Source organism: Ahaetulla prasina, chromosome 2 (assembly GCF_028640845.1).
Source record: "Ahaetulla prasina isolate Xishuangbanna chromosome 2, ASM2864084v1, whole genome shotgun sequence".
Classification (NCBI taxonomy): Eukaryota; Metazoa; Chordata; class Lepidosauria; order Squamata; family Colubridae; genus Ahaetulla; species Ahaetulla prasina.
In genome coordinates, this window is record NC_080540.1 from 266,873,808 (window position 1) to 266,891,417 (window position 17,610).

The 17,610-nt window shown below is 36.4% G+C and overlaps 1 protein-coding gene across 1 annotated transcript in view; it reads right to left on the minus strand.

The window, feature by feature from the left end:
• The window catches only part of ATG10 (autophagy related 10), a 144,905-nt gene that overhangs the window by 33,172 nt on the left and 94,123 nt on the right, over nucleotides 1–17,610 (minus strand). Inside the window, exon 5 of the mRNA XM_058168817.1 lies at nucleotides 6,135–6,232. Coding sequence (XP_058024800.1) covers nucleotides 6,135–6,232 — 98 coding nt within the window. The remainder of the gene's footprint in view (nucleotides 1–6,134; nucleotides 6,233–17,610) is intronic.

A 17,610-nucleotide genomic window follows, 5' to 3' on the forward strand; every position in this document is an offset into this window, starting at 1 on the left:
CTATTCTGATCTGCTAGAAAGATGAATAGGTTAGTTAAAGCAGGCCATGCAAGCCATAGCCATGCTTTCCATGTTCACATCTAATTCACACAAGAAGCAATGTGTTGGTATAGCTTAAAATTATCAAGCATTATCAGAATTTTCATGGTATTTTAAGGATTGCAATAGCACATCTGAAACTCACCTGCAGTATAAGGAATGCATTTGCCAAGACAGAGCCAGAAATTCCCCTACTAGACAGAACTATTATGCCAACACTGAGCAGGTGCCTATCAATCAGGAGTCCATAAAGACAAGACTCATTTTCTTCGATTCAGAAAGACATGACAAAAAGACCTAGAACATAGAGCTCTAACCAGTGGTGGGTTTCAAATTTTTTTACTACCGGTTCTGTGGGCGTGGCTTGGTGGGCGTGGCATGGCATGGCTTGGTGGGCCTGAAATGGCTTGGTCGGTGTGGCAGGGGAAGGATACTGTAAAATCTCCATTCCCACCCTACTCCAGGGGAAGGTTACTGCAAGATTCCCATTTCCTCCCAATCACCTGGGACTTGAGAGGCAGAGAATAGATGGGGATGGGGCCAGTCAGAATTTTTACTACCTGTTTTCCGAACTACTCAAAATTTCCGCTACCGGTTCTCCAGAACTGGTCAGAACCTGCTGAAACCCACCTCTGGCTCTAACGTATATAGTCGGTATAGATGTTTATGTGTTGTAGGTGGCACATGTCTTATGTTTTATGTCTTACGTTTTATTCTTGTGTGCAATGAAATAACTAACCTAGTTTGTTACCCGTATGCATTTCCATTATAAACAGAACCTGAGTATAGGTTAAGTGTCTGGAGAGTCGAGAGTTATTGCCACTTTTGGCATGAAGTCCAACATACAAGGCTTAAGGCTCTCAGTTTGGCCTTTAATTTCCCAAATAACAAACACAAGGAAAACTTTTAGCACCAATTGCTCAGCTGAAGGTGTTTTAAAGCCTTAATTGGGATGCTGGCAAACCCCATGCTGAAACGAACTTTGAAATTTTGTTGTTGTCATCATCAAATTTCTCTAGAATTTTAAAATGGAAATAGATATATGAAAATAACTCTGAATTGAGTTACATTTATACAACTGCTTCATAAATATTCGAACTATATATTTGAAAATCTGTGGACTCAAGAATTTTGAAAATCCACTCCTTGATTTCCAGGAGTGATACTAGAGTAGAAAGCTTCAATCAGAACAGAACAGCCCAATTTTGGATATATTGATACCTTTGGCCTCTTCAGACTTAAGTTTTAAATTTGTTCATGGAAATATAAAAGATAAATTAAAACTAGTTCAGCATATTTGTATTTTTGTCTTGTACAGTTTTGACACCACAAATGATTTCCAAAAGTTCTAGGCAGTGCACTATAGCAACTGTTGATAATAATTGATCAGGCATTTAATAAGAAATCTTAACAACCATCTCCTAGGGTACACTATACTCAAATATTTCTATTAACATCCTGCAGCATGTCCAGAAAAATGTCTATGAATAGCTGTCTACACAGATTCTTCAAGATGCAAGTGTAAGATTTAAACTCACTTTATCATGAATCCACTTTGTATGGATTCATGATAAGTAACAACCTTACAAGTTACAGCCTTAGCACTGTTACTTCAGAAACAGTTTTGAATCTCCTTCTTTAAAAAAGAGTATTATGAACATCCTTGACATTTTAGAAATAATTTATTGATTTTTTGCTCAACACTGCCATAAATTAAATGATGTAATGGATAGCACTGTTATACTACTAGAAAAACATGCCTTTTGGATTCTTAACCACAGACTGAAAAAGTTTGATGCTAATTTATACACATGAACAAAATGAGGTAGTGCTGAAAAAGCTTCTAGAATCATTACGGATATAAGTCTACAGTAAGATGCTTTTCAGGAGGCTTACCAAAAAGGATTTTTTTAAAATTTGCCAAAAATGATAACCTGAAACTTTTTACATGAAAAGTATTTGCCCTCGCACGAGGTCATTCACTGTCTTTGTTCAATATTTGTTTCTGACCATGCCACCTTTCATTAACCTATCAACAATATAAAACATATCAAGGTTGGCTATGCTATTAAACAATTATGAAACTGGTAGTCAACCCATCTGGTGGATGCTACATTTGAAAAGTCTGTTTTTCCGTGTATATAATCTTCATATGAATATATACATACCTTTCAGTATATCAAACATTTATTATTTATTATTTATTATTATTTATTATTTAGATTTTTATACCGCCCTTCTCCCGAAGGACTCAGGACAGCCAGATTAAAACAGAACAATATACAGATTAAAACCATAGTTAAAATAACGTATTCTATAAATGGCCGAAACATAACCATTATAGCCAAAAACTTTCCTCTAGTCAAAGATGAATTATTGGGTACTGAATTTTCCTTTGGGATGTTTGCAGAAATACTGCAATATTTAGGCCATTGTTCTCAGAGTGAAAAATAAGAACTAAAAACAGGAGATGGTTCTATTGGCAGCTATTCCTCAAGAGGCTCCTGGTTGAAAGACTTAATATTTTGCTTTGGTTCTAGATTTAGAACTTTGACTACCAAACCCACTAGGGTTTTCTGTGGTTTACTCAAGCACTAGAGTCTTGAAAACAGTGAACAGAGTGTCCTAGAAATATTTTTGACAGAATTGTCTGATAGAAATTTAACATTTCATTTGTATCAGTACAATCAGACTGCTTACATATACCTTCCTCTTTTCCCTTATGATGCTTCAGTTATTCATTCAAAGCAGAATGCAAAATACTTTCAGCCAAAGTAATTGGGTGTATGCCAGCTGAATCCCACATATCAGTATAACTGAATCACCTTGAACCATCTTGTGCTTCAGCCTAACTGCATCTGGCATATAAAATGTGGGAAGAAATAAACGAGGGATGTGCACGGCTTTGGATCTGAAGCCAAAAAATGCTTTGTAGGGTGAGCAGGGGGTATGTGGCATACCTTCTGGCATTTTTCTTCAGAATTGGAATATTTTTCTAGATTTGCACAATGCTACAAACCTCAGAAAAGTATTTGTTTTGCATTAAGGAACTGCTGACAGCGTGCCCATGCCCACTCCAAAGCACCCTGTCAGCATTTCCTTAATTCAAACTTTATTTCAGAGGTGGGCTTCACATAATGTAACAACTGGTTTGCCCAGACCGAAAATGTGAGCATGCTTGCTTCGCTCACACACGTGCCTTCCGCACATGCACGCGATTATACAGTGATTATATAGGACAGGACAGGATTATATAGCGCCGGAGCGGGTAGGTGGGCCCAGCTGCTGGTCGGAACTACCGGTTAACCCGAACCGGTCTGAACTGGCAGCAGCCCACCTCTACTTTATTTTCATGGGATCCTCCACTAGAAAAAGATGCGGCCTCCTAAGGTGGCACATGAGACATTTGGGAATTAATGTTTATCATTTTTTTCTCTGAATGGTCTTTCAAAATTAGGTTAAGTCTTTCTCAGATGACATATAAAATTTATATGTTTATGGCTTCTGGTTGGCACCACCTTCCTCGCTGGGTGCCTAATTAAGGTGCTCCGCACTGGATATCGTAAAAGCCGGTGAAAACAGCGAAGAACAGCTGTTCCTGGCTTCAATTTCCCTCTCTGGGAGAAAGGGAGAGAAGAGAGCAGCGGAGGAGTGGTAGATCTCCCCAGGGGCTTTGTTTTTGTTATGCAGAGCCCCAAAAGGTTGAATCCCATTGAATCCTGCTAAGCTCCGATCTTCAGTGCCCTCCTGCAAAAGCAGGAAAAGAGGAAGATGTCCATCTCTGCTCAATCAATTTCTTTTTGTGGATTTCTACATGCAGACGGAGCAAGCACGAGTGAACAATTATTGGATTGCAAGTATTTTTGATTTCCTGACTTCTACCTTTTAAAAAGAGAAACTTTTTTTCTCTTGCTTTAATTGACTATTTAAAATGGCGTCTGAGAGGAAGTGAAAGTAAAGTAAAAATGTGCAAGCTGCGTAACTAAGAAGCTAGGAAACGTTACTTGTGGATTGTAACAAATTGAGCTCTCCTATACTTAAAGGAGAATAGAGAAGTTTTTAAACTTAAATTCTCTGACTTTTAAAAATTGAAATGGCTACTAAGCCACCTAAGACTGCTGGTAGGTAAACTAGAATCAAACAAAAAATAATAATAAAAAATATGATAATAAAAAATATGACCAAACAAGAGAAAGAAAAATTAGAGGAAATAACAGGATTTGAAATTGTAAAAAAGGTTAAATATTTAGGGGTTTATATTACACCATCAAATGTGAAATTGTATAAGAATAATTATGAGGACTTATAGCAAAAAGTTCAGAAGGACTTGATGGTTTGGAAAAAATTGCAGTTATTGTTGGGGAGAATAGCTGCTATTAAAATGAACGTTTTACCTAGGTTTTTATTCCTCTTTCAGATGATACCAATAATTAAGAAAGACAAAAATTTGGAGGAATGGCAGACTGGAATTAACAAATTTATATGGGAAGGTTAAAAAGGCCAGGGTTAAAATGAAAATAATTCAAGATTCATGGGAAAGGGAGGCTTAAAAATGCCTAATTATAAATTATATTATGAAGCAGCTGTTCTCTCTGCGATAAGTGATTGGTTTAATCTAACGGAGGAGAGAATTTTGAACATAGAAGGTTATGATTTATTATATGGATGGCATGCATATTTAATTTATGATAAAAAAGTGGATAAGGCTTATAAAAACCATGTGTTAACAATTGCTCTCTTGCGTGTCTGGAAGAAATATTTTTATAAATTAAATTATAAGGTTCCCATGTGGGCAAGTCCTAGACATACAATAGAAAACATAAATTTAGAACAGACTCAGGAAATGACTACATATAAAGATCTTTTGTATACTGAAAGTGGTAGTTTGCAATTAAAATCTTTGCACATATTAAAAGAAGAAGGGAAAAATTATACTTGGTTCTAATACGGGCAATTACGTGCTAGATGGAAGGAAGATCAGAAAATTGGTATAGTCCAGAATGAGGAAAATTTGGTAAAGCAAATTAGAAATCAATCTCAGGAGCATATAAAGAGATTGTGTAATGTGTTACTTGAAACAGACTCTGAAAGGGATTTGGTAAAGGACTGTATGATAAAGTGGGCACAAAATTTTCAGGAGTCAATATTATTGGAAACTTGGGAAAAAAATTGGGTTAGAAATGTTAAATTTACACAGGCACAGAATTTAAGGGAAAATTTTTATAAAATGTTTTACAGATGGCATTTAGATCCTAAGAAATTATTGTGTATATATCCAGATATGCAAGCAAAATGTTGGAGATGTAATTGTGATGATGCTACATATTTTCATATTTGGTGGACATGCAGAAATATTAAGGCTTTTTGGATAAGAATTTGGTGGATTCTACAAAATGTTTTGAAAAAGAAGATAAAGTTCCTGCCGCAAGTTTTTTTGCTGGGAATTATCACGGACTGTACAGTAATTGAGATTAAGTTGATTTTAAATTTAATAACAGCAGCAAGATTACTAATAGGACAGTATTGGAAGAAAAAAGAAGTACCTACAATAGGAGAATGGATATTGAAAGTTGCCAGTTAGGCTGAGATGGCAAAAATCTCAGCCTTTTTGAAAGACAATACGCAAGAAAGATATTTAAGTGAATGGAAAAAATGGATTGACTATATTCAAAACAGATATCAGACTAAGAGTTATCAGACTGCCTTTGAATGATTAGGATGTATTATTTTTTATTGTTTTGGGGAAGGTTAGGAATTGGTGAGAATTGTAGGATTATAATTTAGTTAGGAAGGAAAAATTTTTAGTATATGTTTGTTTTATTTTTACTATACCTTGTGTTTGTTCCGGGAAGTCGGGGGGGAGGGGGGAGGGGGCTTGTGAAGGGAGGGGGGAGGGGGAAAGGGGGGGAGGGGGGAAAGGAGGAAAAAAATTTGTAAAACTTTTTCAATTAAAAAAAAATTATATGTTTATTTCAAATGATTCTTATATTTACTGCATTACTAATTGTTTGTTCTTTGGACTAGTAACAATATCTTTTTCTCTAAAATTCATTCTTCAAATAAATAATTCTATACAAGTGACAGAAATAGGTAACCTGTTGCGTAATCGTATCCCATGGTCCTTGCCAGAGGCGATCCCTATAGCATTCATGCACACTTTTCCATATTTCATCTAATGTTAAAGGTTTTCCATCTGTAAAAAGAAATCCACATAATTTATTGTGAGAAATTGTTTATAACGCCTCTGTATAATTTTTATATTTAAACTGTACATAATTGAAAACAAAATTAACAGCGGTGATGACATTAATTCTTCTGAATCTAAAAGAACCACAATAATAATGTCATGATGTTTGTTTGTTTACAGACAAAGAAATTAGTATGTCCAACCTTATTAATCATTGTTTGGTAACTTATGTAACTCTAAATGGTATGATAGCTTCCCTCAACAAGAGCCTCTGAGCAATATTGATTATGCCCTCATTCTTAGATCAGCTTTGTTTAATAAAATAAACTTCCTGTATTAAACAAATGTATGATCTGTTTTTGACAAATGAGAGAATATTGTAATATTTTTCCCAATAACTGTCATTATCATGGCATTTATCAGGTGTCAGAAGGACATTATACTGTGATAAATAGTCTTATTCCATTGACATTTTCATCTTCATGAAATAAACAAGATTTATTCCTCCAATTAACATTTGAATGTCATACTTAGATAGAACTCGAAATCATGTCATCAGATTCAGTTTTTTTAACATACTGAAAATGGAGGGCAACATTTTGTTTACTATTTAGCAGCACTAATGTCAAGTGCAAAACCAATATAAGGGAAGCAAAGAGAATATTGGAAACTAATATCTGTATAGGAAAATAGGAATGTATCACAAACAGAAAATAAGCTCAAAAGACTGGTGGATTAGTTATCAAGTTACTAATACAAAGAAAATAACCAAAACAAGTTTTTGATGATGCTCTTTATTTACATTTTAATTACTACTGTTAATTACTACTGTTCAGACTACTGATCTTCCAAGTTCCCAAAAGCTATCTTCCATCTATAATTTTTCCATTTTCCTATTCCATTCTTGAGGTGCTTTCATTTTGTTTTAGAATTTACTTAATAATTCTGAGATGATCAAGAGTTCTTTTATGGATATTTTTTTCACTTTGCAGTCTTTCTTGCTATTCACATTTCCTGTTTTGAAAAAGGCCCATTGTGGGAGTTTCCTCAAGATGTCTCCTTTGGGATTTAATTGAATCATAGGAAACTAAGGCAGTTGAAGACTGCTGGAAAAATGATTATACATTGAAAGAAAGATTGTCAACATATTCTCTTTGACCACTTTATAAAACAAAATAAAGTACAAGAATTTCATGAGAATTTTTCTGCAACTTTCTTTCTGTAAGAAATTTAGAAAGCAATTTCTTTTTGATCGAATTAAAGGCAAGTGGTTAAAGCAAATGCAGAATAATTTTTGTTGCACAGCACTAGTTTTAATAGGAAATGCTAAACATACAAAAAGAGATCTGATTCCTGCTGCGAAACTTCCATTTTACATCTGTCATGACTGGCTTCCTTCCAGACATTAAGTAAAACAAATTTGCTTAGATAAATATGAGTATCTGTTATTGATATGGTAATGCACAATTTCAATTTCATGTTTTAATTGCTATTCTGTTTCAAGTATTCTTTGTCAGATTGAATTGGTCCTATTCTAGAATGAAGTCTTTATAAATATAGAAAAACAGCTACACAAACTGGTATTATTGCATTTATTGCTGAGCAGTATGTTTGGATAAAGGCTCAATTCCTTGTCTTCAAAAAGCCAAAAGCTTGCAAAGTCTGTCCATCTGATCCTGAAACTCTTCAACGAAGCAGAAGATAGGACCTGTTGCAAAGTTGCTGCCTGTTTTAATGCAAACTGCTGCTGTAGCATTACTATCACACAAATAAATGGGAAAAGAGAACTATTCTAACATAGAGATATAATTTTTACTTCCAACTTTTAATTAAATAATAATTTTAAAATTACTTCCAATTAGTTGGGATTTTTATTTGGAAAGAGCAAATTTGGAATCAAGTGGTAGAGTTCAAAAGAATCTTTAGATTTATATTTAACATTTCAAGAACTGTTAGATGTGATTAAATAATAATGTTCTTATTGATTTTAATGTCTTTCAAAGCAGAAAAATGTTTCAGCAACATGTTTATGAGCCTTTTAATGATAAAATTGCTGCCACAGAAGTCGTTTCTACATAGAAAATTAAGACAAAAACATTTGCAATTTCATTTTCTTGCAAGAACATGTATTCATTAGTTCTGATAACTATTCATTTCCATTGCAAAAGAGAGACACATTTCATGAAACTGCCCTAAAAAGAAACACTATCCATGTGTTATAGAAAACATAGAACGATCTCTGAAATCTGGTTCTGGTGTCATAGCTGTAATTTACTTTACTATAAAGTACACAGAGGGCTGCCAGAATCCCACAGATATGTAGATAATGCAAAATGAATTATACACTAGGAATAATGTTTATATATGGAAGAAAAATTAGTAATTAGTTTTTAGTAATATAAAAATAATTTATCCTAATATTTTTAACAGACAAGATGTTAGTACAGGTAGTCCTTGACTTACAAACACAATTGAGCCCAAAATACATATTGCTAAGTGATACAGTGGTTAAGTGAGCTTTCCCCCATTTTGTAACCTTTCTTGCCCCAGCTGTTGAGTGAATCATCACAGTTGTTAAGTTAGTGACACGATTGTTAAGTGAATCTGGCTTCCCCATTGACTTTGCAGGTTAGAAGGTCACAAAAGGGGATCACATGACCTCAGGACATTGCAATCATCATAAATATGAATCAGTTGCCAAGCCTTTGTGATCATGGGGATGCTGCACAGGCCGTTAAGCGTGAAAAATTGTCATAAGTCGCTTTTTTAAGCGCCATTGTAACTTTGAATGGTCACTAAATGAACTGTTGTAAATTGAGGACTACCTGTACTACACTTCATTTTTTTTGAAAATTAAAGAAAATTAATAATATTCACATTAGAGAAACTTTATATTGGACGAATATTCACAGTGCAAGATGTAATGTACCAATCACAGTGTTAATATATTACACATTTTAACTTAATATCAGTGACTGAATGAGATATATTTATGTGCAAGATTCTAAATAATCACGAGTAGAAAACATTAACATCAGAAAGAAATGTGGTATTAAATGCTTTTTTATTAGCACTATAAAAGCTTTTTCTATCTACACATTCCATGTACTGATAAAACAAGTTTAAGATTATATCAACAAATCCAACTAAATAAGTTATTTTTAAATTATTGTTAACAAACTCAACTAAATAATGAAAGAGTTAGTCTTCACAGCTAACTCTGCCCATTGAAGACATTACCCATTTTTTAATTTGAATGATTCTATTACATTAGATTTATCTTTGTCTTTCTCTCAAAAGAAACACATTGTGTGAATTACAATGCAACATCTGAACGGCATTTAAATAAAACTGTTTGGGGAAATGGTCCATTTTAGCTCTGGATTGGTCCTAAACTTCTGTGAAGAAATGTAAGATAGAAGGAAGTCAGAGTTAATTGTGAAAATCTTTCAAAAGCTATTGTTTTCTACTGTGGAAAAATTCCCAACAAACATGTTATAATTATACTTTCAGGAACAATTAAAATTCTGTACTGCAAGGGGAGCTGTTGGCATGCAATATAATGATGGTGCATTAAATCATCCATCAGCTTCTGCAATATCCACTCCAGCTTTAAGGAGTCATGTTTCAACACATCTGATTCCCTGATGCTGACAAGCTAAACAACTTGTTTTGTCTCTGGGAGCTCTTCTCTGGTGATTAACTGCTTATAGTGAATACTAATTATATGAAAATAGCACACTTTTAAAAAATGGGGGGTAGGGATGAAACTCGCCTTATACAGTACCTGCAGCCACAGCAGCCTTTCCTTCCTACTCTCCTCTTTCACCCAAAGGGAATGCTGTTCCAATGAATACAAATATGACATATTTTCACATGCTAAATTAATCGACCTCTTACTTTATATTTTTAAATCACCAAGTAAGCAGCAAGCATTTCATGATTTGCCTACCTGCATAGATTTCAACAGTGTGTTGTTACTTTGTCAAAAGTTTACAATAATTACAGGAATATAATCTCACGGTAAATTATCAAACTATTACAAGCAATAGAGCTTGAGATATGCATCTCATTTCCTAAACTGCAAAGATACCCTAAATTATCATGTGCAAAAATATGAACCTGAGATTAAAAATCCTTTTACCAGATTTGTTTGAAAATGTCCTCTTCCAATTTTACATCCAGAGAGCTAGTTAAAATGCTAACATGGCAAAATTAAAAGCCATTAAACAATATAAGGCAGCAAGTGATTAAATCTACCAAGCACATTCAGAGCATCTTAAGCTACTTTTTAATTAAAAAGAAAAAGATATCACTAGTAACATTCAGATGTGTTAATCTAGATAAAACAATATAATTCCACACACAAAAGCTAATGATGCTGCTGTATGAGAAACTAAAGTTAGAAATGACTTCAGGAGTTCAACTCCCTAATCCCAGGAACAACTCTTTGGATGGAAAAATGTAGCTCATAGAAAATACTATTTAAGTCCTAGTTTGGACTTCCCACAGGTAATCAACTCCTGATATTCCTTATTATTATATGGCATTTTTGTCCATCTATACCAGGGGTGTCAAGCTTGATTTCATTGAGGGCCACATCAGGGTTGTGTTTGAACTCGGGAGGCCTGGTTGGCATAGCCAGGGAGAGCGTGGCCAGGGTGGGCATGGCCTGTGGTGGCCTGGGCCAATCCTCCTGCAGCCCTCTGCCAACACATGGCCCTCCTGAGCTCCATTTTCACTGGTAGAGGCAGTGGCTGGTCCTTAGCTATTTCCAGGGTGGCCCCATGGGCCAGATCTAAGCACTCCTCCAGCCGGATCCAGCCCACAGGCCTTGAGTTTGACAGCCCTGATCTATACAGTCTTACCCAATAACTTGGGATAAGCAGATGTTGTTGTTTAATTATATTAAAGATGTTGTAGCAGTATGTAAGCTGTTCCAAGTAAAGATTCCTTTTGCAATTGACTGTTGGTGATTTTATCAAACCTGATAGTGTTCAAGTGATGTTCCATTTATTTTAAGATTGCACACAAGCAGCCTATTACTATTGTTACTATCTTTGCTTTCTTTTGCCACAGTTATTTTACTTCTATTTGTAGATGTTTTTATTTTGTGAGTTTCTCCAGATGTTGTAATTCCACTACACAGACTTTTGTCTGTCTTACTAACAATTGTTAAGTCTCGGGTGCTATGTGGCAGATGCTTCTCTATTTCAATTCTTAAGTCCCACAGCACTTTAGCTTCTTGATAGAAAATGAACTGATGGAACCATAAAATAGACAGAGTAATTAAAACTTTCTCTATTTTGTGGTTCCATCAGTTCTTGCTTGCAGGTAAATGATATTTCCTCCAGGTATATCGTATCGTTCTCTGGGAGCACGTGTACACCGCCCTGAGTCCTTCGGGAGAAGGGCGGTATAAAAATTGAATAAAATAAATAAATAAATAAATAAATACCAATGCAGCATTGTTGCTACTTTGTCATGACACTGTTTGTAATCAGTCTGTGTGATCTTCTTGCAGCAGCTAACCAGGTGGTCCACTGTTTCTTCTGCTTATTTACAAAGATGGGCCTTGCTTTCTGTTGCTGTCTTCTCAATTCTGGGTTTGTATGCGTTTGTTCTTAAGGCTTGCTCTTATGAATCCAGAATTAGCCTTTCTGTCTCTTTCTTCAACTTTCCTGCTTTCAGGCATTGCCACGTCTTGTTATTATAGAATAGAATAGAATAGAATTTTTATTGGCCAAGTGTGATTGGACACACAAGGAATTTGTCTTAGTGTATATGCTCTCATAAAAGAAAAGATACGTTCATCAAGGTACAACATTTACAACACAAATGATGGTCAATATATCAATATAAATCATAAGGATTGCCAGCAACAAAGTTACAGTCATACAGTCATAAGTGGAAAGAGATTGGTGATGGGAACGATAAGAAGATTAATAGTAGTGCAGATTTAGTAAATAGTTTGGCAGTGTTGAGGGAATTATTTGTTTAGCAGAGTGATGGCCTTCGGGGAAAAAACTGTTCTTGTGTCTAGTTGTTCTGGTGTGCAGTGCTCTATAGCGTCGTTTTGAGGGTAGGAGTTGAAACAGTTTATGTCCTGGATGTGAGGGATCTGTAAATATTTTCACAGCCCGCTTCTTGATTCGTGCAGTATACAGGTCCTCAATGGAAGGCAGGTTGGTAGCAATTGTTTTTTCTGCAGTTCTAATTATCCTCTGAAGTCTGTGTCTTTCTTGTTGGGTTGCAGAACCGAACCAGACAGTTATAGAGGTGCAAATGACAGGCTCAATAACTCCTCTGTAGAACTGAATCAGCAGCTCCTTGGGCAGTTTGAGCTTACTGAGTTGGCGCAGAAAGAACATTCTTTGTTGTCCTTTTTTGATGATGTTTTTGATGTTAGCTGTCCATTTTAGATCTTGCGATATGATAGAACCTAAAAATTTAAAGGTTTCTACTGTTGATACTGTGTTGTCTAGTATTGTGAGAGATGGAAGTATGGAAGGGTTTCTCCTAAAGTCTACCACCATTTCTACGGTTTTGAGTGTGTTCAGTTCCAGATTGTTTTGGTTGCACCACAAGGCTAGTTGTTCGACCTCTCGTCTATATGCAGATTTGTCATTGTCTCGAATGAGACCAATCACTGTTGTGTCATCTGTGAACTTCAGTAGCTTAACAGATGGATCGTTGGAGATGCAGTCATTGGTATACAGAGAGAAGAGAAGTGGGGAGAGCACACAGCCTTGGGGGGGCCCTGTGCTAATTGTACAGGTATCTGATGTGATCTTGCTTAGCTTCACCTGCTGCTTCCTGTTTGTTAGGAAGCTTGTGATCCACTTACAAGTCTGTTCTGGTACCTGTAGCTGGTTTAGCTTAGTTAGAAGAGTGTCTGGAATGGTGGTATTGAATGCTGAACTGAGTCTACAAACAGGACCCTTGCATAGGTCTTTGGAGACTCAAGATGTTGTAGGATGTAGCCATATTAACAGCATCATCTGTTGATCTATTTGCTCGGTATGCAAATTGCAAGAGGTCTAACAGCGGATCCGTGATGGATTACAGAGGATCTGCTGTAATGTACTGGCCATGTAATACTTTATCTTCCCATTCCTCTTTTCTATTATTCATTTGGCCTTTCTTGTAGGCCAGTTTGGTCTCACCAGTATTCAGTAAGCCCACCTAGTACACTAGCTTCAGTGCATCTTTTTCACTGTCCTTCAGATATTCTTCCAACACCCATTTTTCTTCTTCAACCATCTGATGTAACATTTCATTCCCACCTATTTTCCTAGGTATGTAGAGTAAGTCAGCATCACTTCATAGATGAAAGGCATAATTCATTATCATTATTTTTCTGGGTTTCCTATCCAGGACTTTTAGTACTGCTTGAGTCCAGTCCACTATTCCAACTGTGTATCTAATGACTGGAATTCCCCAAGTGTTGATTTCCTTCATTCAGTTTGGACTTTAACATCTTCTTCACTTTCATGACGTATTAATTTCTAACCTTCTTGATTTGAGTGTGTTTAAAGTTGTCAGTTTGAAGGATGTGCGCCAATTTGTAGTTATCATCTTCATCCAGACTCTTGATGTTATTTCCATAGGGCATCTTGATTCCTTCAGTTTCCTCTATTTTTTTGCTCTAACTGTTTGTGAGTGTGGCTTGTTTGTCAAGTCCAAACTCCATTGCAATATCTTGGCTGTATATACAGATAATATTAAGCAACAATTGTATTTCAGATGGTATATTTCCATACAGCTTCAGATCTTCCATGTAAAGGAAGTGAAATAACCTGGCAGATATTTTTATTGTTTGATAAGGTCATTCCATGTCAAGTGGTCTGATTTCAGGAAAGTGCCCAGGTCGACCATCACAGATTTTGATGAAATTTGGTGTGAACATACAATAATAGAATGGATGTGACGTTGCCATACAACATCCTCCACTTTGTCCCTATTTTTAGGGCTTTATGCGTCTGTGATAAAATACCAACTCTATTTTTTTAGGGGGATTGAAACATGCTCTTTCTAATGAGAATGATTTAACAGAGTTTCCAGAAGGTCTTTTTTTGTAAAAGCGGGCCGAATATACCCTATTTTTGGCATTTTTACAAAAACCGTCAACTTTACACTCAATTTGTGAACTATTGGAAAGCAGAAGAAGAATGAAATTTTATATTCAACAACTTTGTGTTGCTAAGTTATTACACACAAAGTTTCACATTTCTCATACCTTTCCTGCCAGAAATATAAGAAGCCAAACTTTATCCTTTTTTCACGCTGCAGTCATTCTTGGCCAACTTTGCTAATTATCTAGATGGAGATCACTCATGAGAATGTTTTTATTATTTTGTTTAATAGAGTACAAGCTGTACAAGATGGCCAAATTTTGTTTCTCTAAACAAAATATTGCTGGAGATGTCTCAAAGTTGCTGAAATCTCAAGAGTCATACTGTCGAACGCTGCGGTATGACTATATCTCCGCAAGTATTGCATCGGCAAACGTAACACTTTACCAAGGTTCATTGGGGACATGTGTGTATGTTCACACCAAATTTCATCAAAATCCTTGATGGTCGATCTAGGAGCCGCAGACCACTTGACATGGAATGAACCGATAGCCATGGCCCAACTTGTTTGGTACTGTTGACAAAGGAATCAATGCCATGACAAACAGTAGTGAGAGTGAGTCTTCTTGAAAGTTTATCACTGTGGACAGCATCTGTAGCTTCCATTGTGCCACTGATCTTTGCACAAAGCTTCTGATGTTTATACTCACAGGGCCTCTGTGGCTCAGATTGGTAAGACAGTCTGTTATTAACACAGATGCCTACAATTACTGCAGGTTCTAGTCCCACCAGGCCCAAGGTTGACTCAGCCTTCCATCCTTTATAAGATAGGTAAAATGAGGACCCAAATTGTTGGGGGCAATAGTTGACTTTGTATATAAATATACAAATAGAATGAAGACTATTGCTAACATAGTGTAAGCCGCCCTGAGTCTTCAGAGAAGGGCGGGATATAAATGCAAAAAAATAAATAAATACTGACTTCTGTTATTTTAAGGCATGATTCAATCATGTAGCATAAGGTTGAATGTCTTCTAGTAATCAATCCAAGATAATTCAAGTTGGTCTTCCTTCTCTTGTGATTTTCCAAAATCATCTTGTCAATTAGGAACTGATCTATTGTCCTCTGCTCTTTGGGCAGTTCCCTTTCTGCTCTTGTATAACAAGCTTATTTTCAACTACCGTACTTTTCAGAGTATAAGATACATTTTCCACCCTGCTAAAAGAAGGTGGAAATGTTGGCGCATCTTATACACTGAATACAGCCATTTTTGGCCCCCAAAACCTTGCCCCGTTTTTCGCAAAAAAAAAGGATGTGCAGAGGGTTTGGGAGACCTGCAGAGTGCTCCTGGGGGCTGGGGAGGCAAAACGTGATACATGGGGGTTTGGCAGGCCAAAGAGGCCTGCTTTTCATGAAAATGGGCTCGTTTTTCACAAAAAGTGGGGCATTTTTGCCCTTCCTAGGAGCACATGGTGGCTCAGAGGCTAGGACATTGAACTTGTCGATCGAAAGGTCAGCAGCTTAGCGGTTCGAATCCCTAGTGCTACCGTGTAACAGGGTGAGTTCCCGTTACTTGTCCCAGCTTCTGCCAACCTAGCAATTTCGAAAACATGTAAAAAATGCAAGTAGAAAAAATAGGGACCACCTTTGGTGGGAAGGTAACAGCGTTCCGTGTGCCTTTGGCATTGAGTCATGCTGGCCACATGACCAGAGACGTCTTCGGACAGCGCTGGCTCTTCGGCTTTGAAACGGAGATGAGCACCGCCCCCTAGAATCGGCAACGACTAGCATGTATGTGTGAGGGGAACCTTTACCTTTACCTTTAAGAGCACTCTGCAGGCCTCTCAAACCCTCTGCAAAGCCCATTTTTGCAAAAAAAATGGGCCTGTTTTTTTAAAAAGGGACCCATTTTTGGCCTCCCAAACCCTCCATGCATTGCGTTTTTGCCCTCCCTAACCCCCCAAAGCACTCTGCAGGCCTCCCAATCCCTCTGCAGGCCACATTTTTGCGAAAAAAGGGCCTATTTTGCAGAGTGCTCCTGGGGGCTAGGGAGGGCAAAAAAGTTTTTTTTCTTGTTTACCTTTTTGAAATCTTGGTGCGTCTTATACTCTGGTGCATCTGATAGTCCAAAAAATACGGTAGATTTTGTTGGGCTGCATTAGCTACCACACCAGTTAGCAAACTGACAGCTGTTGGTAAACAGGTAATTAGCCTGTAGTTGCATGGTTCCCTTTTGTTAGATCTTTCATTATCATGTTTAACTGGATTTGGCATTTTTATCTATCTATATTATTATTGTTGATCATGCATTCAGTTAGATAATTGGCCTTTTTATTCACCTATCAAGCCATTCCCAAAGATCTAGAATAGGCAGATGTTGATGTATGATGGTATTAGAGGTATCATCAGAGGATGTACACTATTTGACATAAAGCTGCCTGTTGCAATTGACTGATAATGAATTTGTCAATGCTGATGATGTTCAAGTGGTGTTCCAATTTATTATATTATTATTATTATATACTTTATTCATTAAACATGAAACTCAGTCAACTGAACATTCAAAAATGCATCACAAATACCATTGACTGGTGCTAATGGTTGATTCAGGTTGCTGCCAGCGTCCTAGGTACCTTCTTAAGATGTATGATGTTCCAGGTAGCACAGTTTTTTGTAGTTTTGCTGGTGTTATTGCAGGAAACTGCAATTTGTTGGTGTATCTTATAAAATTCTTGGACTCGGTACCAAGTGCCTCGATCACAATGGGTATCACTGTTACATGTTTCATCCATAATTGCGTAGTTTCAATAGCCAGGTTGTGATATTTCATGAATTTTTCTAGTTCTTTTTCTTCGACTCTGGCATCTCCTGGTACCATGATGTCAATAAATTGTACATTTCAGCTTTTGACAACTGTAGTATCTGGTGTGTTGTGTTCCACATGACAATCCGTCTGTATTCAAAAGTCTAACAAGATCTTCACCATCTCATTTTCTATAACTTTTTCTACTTTATGTTCCCATGACTTTTTGGATACAGGCAAATTGTATTTTTTACATGATGACCAGTGGATTAATTTAGCAACTCGGTTGTGTCTAGCTTTGTAATCAGTTTGTACGATTTTCCTGCATTCACATATTAAATGTGAAACAGTTTCGACTTTGTTGTTGCAAAGTCGGCAGTTTGGATTGTCAATGGATTTTTGTATCTTCGCTTTCATGGCATTAGTTTGCAGTGCTTGTTCTTGAGCAGCGAGTATTAAGCCTTCCATTTCTTTCTTGATGGTTCCCATCTTAAGCCATGCCCAT